General features: G+C 45.5%; 1 protein-coding gene and 1 long non-coding RNA gene across 2 annotated transcripts; both read left to right on the top strand.

Moving 5' to 3' along the window:
* Window positions 1-2,569: 2,569 nt before the first annotated feature.
* Window positions 2,570-3,575, top strand: LOC123401992. Its single transcript, XR_006611217.1, has 2 exons — window positions 2,570-3,156; window positions 3,260-3,575. It is a non-coding gene; the product is annotated as an uncharacterized LOC123401992 (long non-coding RNA).
* Window positions 3,576-5,366: 1,791 nt separating this feature from the next.
* Window positions 5,367-6,346, top strand: LOC123404836 (E3 ubiquitin-protein ligase UPL3-like). The gene is made up of 5 exons (XM_045098784.1): window positions 5,367-5,708; window positions 5,801-5,905; window positions 6,011-6,091; window positions 6,168-6,276; window positions 6,318-6,346. The coding sequence occupies exons 1-5, from the start codon at window positions 5,568-5,570 to the stop codon at window positions 6,344-6,346; spliced, it is 465 nt and encodes a 154-aa protein (XP_044954719.1). The 5' UTR covers window positions 5,367-5,567.
* The last annotated feature ends 3,854 nt before the right edge of the window (window positions 6,347-10,200 follow it).

Raw genomic sequence — 10,200 nt, 5'->3', positions numbered from 1 at the left:
ACGAAGAGAGACGCCGCCGCTCCGGTGGCTAGCAGTACTAGAGGCGGGAAGAAATTTAAATATGGTCCAAGCCTCAAGCCTCTTCCAAAGTTACCATATGAGATGACTCCCGAGAAAAACACGAAAACCGTGGCCGCCTATACTAAGGCCCATTTTGCACCTAAACGTCCACCTCCAAAGGAGAATGTTGATCCGGTAAAAGCGAAGCGCTATCTGGATGCCCTTGAGAGACCACCATCGGTACCACGTCCGCTGCCATCACACTATGAGCGAATTATTCAAAAGACACACACTAAAGCGAAGTAGTCGGAAAGCTTAAACACCAATGGTTCGAGAAGTGGGAAACAAATTCTCTAGCTCGGCGAACAGCAGAAGCAATCGTGCCCCCCTCTCAAGGTGTTTACCGATGTCACTGATGTTGAATCGGGAGTAGTGGCCGCTAATTATCCTGGTTTCAGTCCTGCTGATTTCATAAGCAAAGATGTACAGTTGGAAACAGCCCCGATAGTAGCCCTTCACATTTTTATTTTATTACCATCAACTGTGTTGATATATATATATATATATATACATATATATACATATATATATATATATACATATATATATATATATTGATGCCCTTCTTTAAATTAGATCGAGCGTATGCGGCAAGAACTCCTACCAACTGATCGCATACGAGCAATTCAAAAGGAATTGACGGGATTCTTTGTTGAGCATGTCATACCATCAGACGGGGCATATCATCAGGATTTCCTTACCGATTTTGGTGGACGATAGATATTAACTAGTTAGGGATCGCAAGAGATGTTATATATTGTATATATGCATGATCGTGTACTATACATAGTAGCGTCGAGTTGTTCGACCAAGCACGGAGAACAAGAGGTCACTTCTCTCTATATATGTTCATGACGAAGTTGTGTAATTAATGGTTCGTTCATTTACTTACTAGCTAGCATCAAGTTCTCTCTATAGGTAGTAGCTACCGTCGATGAAGCACGAAGAGCGAGATATCACTTCTCTCTGTATGTAGTAGCTAGCTAACACAATATGAAACCCCTAATAAAACCCTCCAAAATCCTAACTCCCCATTTCAAAAAAAAAACCCAGCGCCTGCAAGCTGCTGACGCGGGGCTGCCTTTTGATCATAGTTGTTGTTATCAATCGGGACAAAAGTTCCTCCTATCTGGACGCCCCGCAGCGGCCACGTGGAGATCCTTCGGGTCCGGTTCGTAAGAAAACCGGGACTAAAGGTTTGGACCTTTGGTACCGATTGTTTTGTCCCGGTTGAAAAACCGGAACTAAAGCCCGTCTCGAACCAGGACTAAAGTCATGTTTTCTACTAGTGGAGAGATGAAATCATTCCTAGTGTGGAATGTGGGTGCTTTTCTCTTGCTGGTCTCGTGGTGTTTCTGTCGTTTACGTGGTGAGCAAATGGAAACTAATTTAACTAATTGAACAAATTATTAATTAACTTGAAACGTAGACAACCAAGCGCAAAGTAATTGAATTAATTAATAAATCTCAACAAACAAGTATGTTTTTAGTGAACATTTGTTAAGTAGCTATTCGCTTTGTGGTGCAAACGACGATGAACTAACCTTAGAGCAACTCCAACAGGCGCGTGGAGAAGAAAAATCATTTTTCATGCGCGCATCCTGTGTGTGCGCTTCAGGACTCGCGGGAAAGTTCGGTGCAGTAAAAATACTGCGTGCGCGTGGGGCACTTTTGGTCTGTGATGTTGCAGGCTCGATTAAAGCAACGCATTAGAGCCCGCCAACCGCTATTTTTGGCCGCTTTCTCTGCCCCGCCGCCCCCACTACCCGCCGATTTCTCCGCGCCGCTGCCCCTGCGACATTCTTCGTCGTCTCTGGCGCCTCTCTCTTCGCCCCCGTCGCCTTCTTCCCTGCAGCCGCCATACCTTCGCGCGCCCGGAGAAGCTCCGGCTAGCGCGGTGTCTGGGCCCGTCCCTTCGACGTGTACTAGGAAGAGATATGCTCCGGTCCGACACGCCTCGGGTTCGGGACGTTCGAGACCTCCCAAGCTGCCGCCCGCGTGTACACCGCGGCGGCGTGGCGGCTCAGGAGGCCACGGGCTCAGATGAATTTCCCGGAAATTCAGACGCGCGAGGAGGTGTAGGCCCACGCGCCTCCACCGCGGCTAATCACCGCGGAGGACCTCAACATCAAGCAGAGGTGGGAGTGCAGTCTCCTCATCACCGAGATGAATGAGCAGGCCATGACGGTGTGGCGCGAGCGATTCCCGCAAGATGTCACCGACGAACACGCGTTTTGGGCACGAAGGAGGGCGGACCGACTTGCGAAATGCAACAAGAAGCGTAAGCCGAAGGCTTTGGCGATTTCCTAGTCGGAGAACCCGGTCATCTTGTGAGGCTCGAACGATGAGGGGTGGACGGACGTGTTCATATGAACCCTGGCAGCAACGAGGACAATGATGAAAAGTAGTCTAGTTTTATCTAGTTTTAAAGTTTTATCTAGTTTTAGTTTTAAATTTTATGTAATATATTTGCATCATACTGTCGTTTTCATTTGTATCGTACGGACTATATGTGATGTTGGTTTAAACTCAAGTGTAACTATTTCGGGTAATTTCCAATGGGTGTGATGTTCCTTTTTTTTTTATTTCTTTGATCATTAGTTGCAAAAACTTGGTATGTCATGGATGTGCCATATAGAGCAACTGGGTGAAAGGTTTCTGAATTATTCTACGTGTTTACCATGAATACACGTGTGCTGCTAGAAGCTTTGACTGTCATATATACGAGGCCAAGTTCCAAAATAAAACGTTCATTCACACCTGTTGTTCTCACCTTTCGAGTAACCGATTAGTTAAATATAGGCATAACACCACGTGCCCTTAGACTTAGTCATGTGTGCATCCCTTCCAAACCAGTTGCATACATGTCTGTTACTATAAATACCACGGCTTGCAAGGACAAGACAGATCACACTAATCAGATTAAGAAGAAGCATAAATCAACTCAAACTGATAACCAGCCCCCTGTCATAGGTTATCAGCCCCCTGTCATAGCGCGTACAATGGCATCCTTGGCAAGATCTGCTCGTCTTCTCGCCATCATGTTCCTCATCGTTGTCGCGGTGATGATCACGACCAGCCCCATCGTAGAATGCGGTGAGTACTCAGCTGCCTCGTTTTTACCTAATATAAGTTCTGGCCCCTCCCGTAGTCCGTGAAATGGTCAACAACGGTATTTTATATACGCTTGCACTTGCAGCGATCAATTTCGATCCCAACGCCGGCGAACGGCTCAAGAAGAATATAGAGCGCCCCCACTGAATGCAATGGTGTCACCCGAGCAGGAGGTGGTGCTGAGGGCCACCACGGAGAAATCCCTCAGTCTTGATGGTGGCTATCTCTATTGCAATCTGATGTGCCAAAATTAAATAATAATAATAAATGGATAGAATTAGTGCCTCGGTATGTATGCATGCACATAGGGGATCAAATTTGTGAGTACCAAATCCAGCTGGCTCGGTGCCTATTTATTGTAAAAATGTCAGTCAGGTTGAATAAATAAATGTTCAAGTTAATAGATCTCAGTACTCCTTCTCTTGGAAATTATTTATTTATCTATAGGCAAAGACACGACGCGGTTGTTGCCTTCTTTTTATTGCTTATAACTGATCGCTCAGGCTGCAAACTAAATCATTTTTTAGGCACAAACCGCAAGCTAGTCTCTTACATCTATATTTTCGTAGTCTTTTGACTTTGTCAACCAACTTGTGGAACACAAACTGAAGTAGGTAAGTAGTCAACAGAGAGCCGATATCTTGTTTAATTTTATTTATTTTTGTTTCTAAACGTAAAGAGGAATAGAGAAGGGCATTAATGTTTATTGCTTGAGCCTCGTGCCTATACCTATAGATGTACATGATCAACTTGAAGTACAAGAGAAGCTGAAATAGTTCGTAGTCTATTTTATATTTCCTAACTAATTACGATACTCAACAACGCCCCACAGTCACAAAGGTAGCGACACAGGTGATGAGACTGAAGAGGTACCAGAATGTAAGCCGACGGATACCCCCCCCCCCCACACACACACATAAGTCGTAATGGTCGATGCATCGACGGAATTCCTGGCTAGTGTGGAAACCAACGAGGTTGTTCAAGTAAGACGTTAGATATTTGTGCCCATGTTGATGTACGTGAGAATGTAGGATGGTATAGTCGTGGTCGAGGTAGTTGCGCGAGGGACGAAGTGGTCTATGTCCAGTCGGGGTGGCCGGTGTCAAGGTAGTCACTGTGGAGCCGCGGGGGCACAGAGGCGCCGACTTAGTCTTGTGCACAGTGGACTCGAGGTAGGGGTGCGCTGGGAAAAATACGATGTTGACAAAGCATTGTGATGGCACATGTCGGTGTTGTCAGCATCGGGCATGCATAGACGAAAGAAGTCGATGTTGACAAGGCACCTCACTGGACTTGCTAGGCTTGGTGGACACATCGTGGACGATGGAACATGTCAGTGTTGTCAGCACCGGGCATGTGTAGACGAAAGAATTCGATGTTGATGAGGAACCGCACTAGGCTTGCCAACCCCGGGGACACGTCGTGGAAGAAGGCACACTTTAGTGTTTCTAGCACCAGGCATGCAAAGACCTGCTCATGGTCAAGGGCTACTCGCGCACAAAAGAGCTAATGTCCATGGGCGAGAGCATAACCGCCGGCCCTCTCGTCGGGAGGCCATGATTCGACTATTTCCCGAACGACAACATCTCGTTCTGCACCAGCTTCATTTCGCTGTTTCTAACCCTTTCTATGACACCGGTGTCGAGGAGGTCCCGGATGCAAAGTTTATTTAAGTCTCGACGACTAGGTCGAGAAGGTACATTCTAGTACTCGTTTAGCTCGCAGCCCACAACGCTCCGAGCTAGGGCAACGACAGGTTTACAAGAACATACGCCCTTGAGATGATAATGTCGGTGGTCTTGACGGCACGGAGGTGCTCCCGCCGGACATACATCAACGTGTTAGCGCTCTCCTTCAGAGTAAGGTGGGCGTTGATGTGACATTTGAGGTCGGCAACGAGGCCTTCGTCGCGCACCGGTGTGTGCTCGCTGCCTGATCCACCCACTAGTAGAAAACGAGGTTGTAGTCCTGGTTGGTAAGGGCCTTTAGTCCCGGGTCATCAACCGGGACTAATAACTTGGGACTAAAGCCCCCCTAGTCCCGGTTGACCACGACCTGGGACTAATACACATCCACGTGGTTGGCAGCTCGCACCGCGGGCACCAACCGGGAGTAAAGGCTTTGGTGCTTTGGGGTTTTGGGTTTTAGGGTTTATTGTTTATTATTTTTGCTTTTCATTTTCTATTTTTCATTTCAAACATATTTTACACCATCATATACTGTAGACGTTATGTATATATCATAGAATTTTTCGTATGACCATATATATGGAAAATGATGTCTACCAGTTAGTGGTAACTACCTCCGACACATGAATTAATACATCTAATGATCACCAGAGGTCAAATATAAACCTCGCCGGACTTTGTTAATTCGAGAAAAATTCCTTCGCCATGATTGTCTGGTTCCTCTTCGGTTCTTTGTTGTTCTTCCTCAATTCCCTCCGTGGAGCTCCTATCGAGGACCTGTGTTTAGCTTTTACTCTTCCAGGTTTTCCTGATTATGTTCTCAAAGAAGGCGAGCAAAACATAATTGTAAGTGATGTGTTCATGTTAGGGATTTCGTGTTCACATTTGCTCTTCTTTTTATGCGGGAAGTGATAAATAGAGTTTATTCTTTCCCTTAGGTTAATATCCACAACCTAGAGGAGTATGTTTCTTTGGTAGTCGATGCGACAGTGAAGTCAGGGATTATGAAGCAGGTTGAAGCTTTCATATCAGGTTTTAGCCAGGTGCGACCTCATTCTGTTCGCTTGTCAACTCCTTTTAATCATTGTGTAGATGTATCGAGACTTATTTACTTTTCCTAAATGACCGTGTACTTTTCTTTGTTTTAGGTCTTTGATATCTCATCCCTCCAAATATTTTCACCTCAAGAGCTTGACTATCTAATATGTGGTCGTCAAGAAATATGGGAGGTAACGCTTCATCTCCCTCTCTTGATTTCACTTGTGTCCTGTTACATTTCCACTGAACTGGCCTTGATTGCTGCAGGCCAAATCACTGGTGGATAACATAAAATTTGATCACCGGTTTACTCCTAAAAGTCCTGCCATTATAAATGTAAGTACACCCTTATTTTCCTATACCTTAATCTGGCACTGTATATGTTTAATGATATCTTGATCCTCTCGTTGTCTGCAGCTACTCGAGATCATGGCGAAGCTACTTGAGATCATGGCGAAATTTACCCCTGATCAACAGCATGCATTCTGCCAGTTTGTAACTGTTGCTTCTTCTCGGCTTCCAACTGGTGGTTTGGCTGCCCTTAGTCCCAAGCTTACCATAGTTCAAAAGGTGTTTTATGTTGGCATCTCCTTCATATACGTCTTGGTTATTATTGGGTCCCGCTGCGATCCGAACGTTTCGGAAACCCCGGGGTCCGGTTATGTGGAACTCGTCAAACCTCATAGTATTGGCCTATTGTGGCCAGTTTTCTATTCTATTGGTCACTGATTTTGGGTCCTCCTAGGATCCGAACGTTTCGAGAACCCCGGGGTCCGGTTAGGGGGAAATCGTCAAAACTAACCGTTTTCACATATTCCGATCAGTTTTGTATGCTATTAGTCACTGATTTTAGGTCTCGATGTTACCCGAATCTTTCGGGAACCCTTGGATCCGGTTACGAAGAACTCGTTAAAACTCGCAATTTTGGGCTATGCCGACAGTGTAGTATGCTATTAGTCACTGATTTTGGGTCCCGCTGTGATCCGAACGTTTGCGGAACCTCAGGGTCCAGTTACGGGGAACTCGTAAAAACTCGCAGTTTTGGCCTATTCCGACCACTTTTCTATGCTATTAGTCACTGATTTTGGGTCTTGATGTGATCTGACTATTTCGGGAACCCTTGGGTCCGGTTACGGGGAACTCGTCAAAACTCGCAATTTTGGGCTATTCCGGCCAGTTTAGTATGCTATTAGTCACTGATTTTGGGTTCCGTTGCGATCCAAACGTTTCGGGAACCCTGGGGTTCGGTTGCGGGGAAGTCGTCAAAACTCGTAGTTTTGGCCTATTCTGGCTAGTTTTGTATGCTATTAGTCACTAATTTTGGGTACCGCTGTGATCCGAACGTTTCGGGAACACCAGGGTCCGATTACGGGGTACTCGTCAAAACTCGCAGCTTTGGCCTATTCCAGCCAGTTTTGTGTGCTATTAGACACTGATTTTGGGCCCCAATGTGATCCAAATGTTTTGAGAACCATTGGGTCTAGTTACGGGGAACACGTAAAAACTCGCAGTTTTGGCCTATTCCGGCCAGTTTTGTATGTCACTGATTTTGTGTCCCGTTGTGATCCGAACGTTTTGGGAACCTCGGGGTCTGGTTACGGGGAACTCGTCAAAACTCACAATTTTGGCCTATTCCAGTCAGTTGTGTATGCTATTAGTCATTGATTTTGGATCCCGATGTGATCGAAATGTTTCGGGAATACTTGGTCTTGTTACGGGGAACTAAACAAAACTCGCAGTTTTGGCCTATTCCGGCCAGTTTTGTATGCTATTAGTCACTGATTTTGGGTCCCGCTGTGGTCCAAACTTTTTCGGAACCTCGGGGTCCGATTACGGGGAACTCGTCAAAACTCGCAGTTTTTGGCCTATTCCGGCCAGTTTTATATGCTATTAGCACAATCTTCCCAAAACTGTTGGTCAAGTACATAATCAACATTTTTTTTGCTTTTAGTTTGAACAAGAAATCACCGGTTTTGGAACTAGCAGTGGCATTAACAGATTTGAGGAAGACCATACCTTTTGGACAATAGACCAAAAGTTTTATGAGTGATAAAATCTAGAAGTTGTTGCATTGAAAGGAATGGATGCATCAATAACCATTTGTTTATAATTAAGTCAACTCTCTCTAATGCTTCCTGAGATCGAATAACACTCTTCAATGTTGGTTAATCACGTGGAAGGGTTCTAGATATGAAGAATTTGTTTGATTCTTTGCTTTTGGTAGGAACACAAACAACCAGTTGATTTGCTTTGCCTCTTTTTGCTCTACTAGCAACATCTTCAGCTGAAACTGTTGGAAATATGCCCTAGAGGCAATAATAAATTAGTTATTATTATATTTCCTTATTCATAATAATCGTTTATTATACATGCTAGAATTGTATTGTTTGGAAACTCAAATACATGTGTGGATACATAGACAACACACTATCCCTAGTAATCTCTAGTTGACTAGCTCGTTGATCAAAGATGATCAAGGTTTCCTAACCATAGACAAGTGTTGTCACTTGATAACGGGATCACATCATTAAGAGAATCATGTGATGGACAAGACCCAAACTATGAACGTAGCATATTGATCGTGTCGTTTTATTGCTATAGTTTTCTGCGTGTCAAGTATTTGTTCCTATGACCATGAGATCATATAACTCACTAGCACCAGAGGAATACCTTGTGTGCACCAAACGTCACAACGTAACTGGGTGACTATAAAAGTGTTCTACAGGTATCTCCGAAGATGTCCGTTGAGTTAGTATGGATCAAGACTGGGATTTGTCACTCCGTATGACGAAGAGGTATCATAGGGCCCACTCGCTAATACAACATCACACACAAGCCTTGCAAGCAATGTGACTAAGTGTAAGTCACGAGATCTTGTATTAAGGAACGAGTAAAGAGACTTGCTGGTAACGAGATTGAAATAGGTATGCGGATACCGACGATCGAATCTCGGGCAAGTAACATACCGAAGGACAAAGGGAAGGACATACGGGATTATATGAATCCTTGACACTGAGGTTCAACCGATAAGTTCTTCGGATAATATGTAGGATCCAATATGGGCATCCAGGTCCCGCTATTGGATATTGACCGAGGAGTACCTCGGGTCATGTCTACATAGTTCTCGAACCCGCAGGGTCTGCACACTTAAGGTTCAGTGACGTTTCGGTATAATTGAGTTATAGGTGTTGGTAACCGAAAGTTGTTCGGAGTCCCATATGAGATCCAGGACGTCATGAGGAGCTCCGGAATGGTCCGTAGGTAAAGATTGATATATAGGAAGTCCTGTTTTGGTCACCGGAAAAGTTTCGGGCTCATCGCTAGTGTACTGGGAGTGCCGGGAGGGGTACCGGGGACCATCGGGAGGGGTGTCACGCCCCAAGGGGTCTCATGGGATATGGAAAGGGATAAACCAGCCCCTAGTGGGCTGGAATAAGTTCCCACCAAGGCCCATAAGGTTTGAGAAGGAAAAAACACAAGGTGGAAAGAGTTTTCAAGTGGGAAGGTGGAATCCTACTCCAAGTAGGATTGGAGTAGGACTCCTCCACCTCCAATTTCGGCCAAAGCTTGAGGGTTTGAGGCTGCCTCCTCCCCTCCCTCCCTCCTATATATACTAGAGGTATTGAGGGTTTTTGAGACACAACTTTGCCACGTGTTGCTCGACCCTATACCACGCAGTTTTTCCTCTAGATCGTATTTCTGCGGAGCTTAGGCGAAGCCCTACCGGAGTAGATAATCACCACCATCGGCGCGCCGTCACGCTGCCGGAGAACTCTTCTACCTCTCCGCCCCCTCTTACTGGATCAAGAAGGTGGACATCGTCATCGAGCTGTACGTGTGCTGAACGCGGAGGTGCCGTCCGTTCGGCACTAGATCGGGAATGATCATGATGAAGTTAGCGGGACAGATCGTGATGAAGTTTGCGGGACGGATTGTGATGAGATAGTACGACTACGGCGATCTGAATCGCGTAACGTTCCACTACATCAACCGCGTTTCTTAACGCTTCCTGCTGTGCAATCTACAAGGGTACGTAGATCCAAATCTCCTCTCGTAGATGGACATCACCATGATAGGTCTTCGTGCGCGTAGGGATTTTTTTGTTTCCCATGCGACGTTCTCCAACAGTGGCAGCATGAGCTAGGTTCATGCGTAGATGTAATCTCGAGTAGAACACAAAGGGTTTTGTGGATGGTGATGTTCGATTTGCTGCCCTCCTTAGTCTTTTCTCAATTCGGCGGTATTGTTGGATTGAAGCGGCCCGGACCGACATTATTCATACGCTTACGAAAGACTGGTT

This window comes from Hordeum vulgare, chromosome 6H (genome assembly GCF_904849725.1).
Source record: "Hordeum vulgare subsp. vulgare chromosome 6H, MorexV3_pseudomolecules_assembly, whole genome shotgun sequence".
In the NCBI taxonomy this organism is placed as follows: Eukaryota; Viridiplantae; Streptophyta; class Magnoliopsida; order Poales; family Poaceae; genus Hordeum; species Hordeum vulgare.
Note: the sequence above shows the minus strand (reverse complement) of the source record. Positions and strands in the feature narration are given on the sequence as shown.

Coding starts and splice junctions, on each gene's coding strand:
- LOC123404836 (XM_045098784.1), top strand. CDS start 5,568: ATGATTGTCTGGTTCCTCTTCGGTTCTTTGTTGTTCTTCCTCAATTCC. Junction 5,709..5,800: donor AAGGCGAGCAAAACATAATT/GTAAGTGATGTG, acceptor TCTTTCCCTTAG/GTTAATATCCACAACCTAGA. Junction 5,906..6,010: donor TCATATCAGGTTTTAGCCAG/GTGCGACCTCAT, acceptor TCTTTGTTTTAG/GTCTTTGATATCTCATCCCT.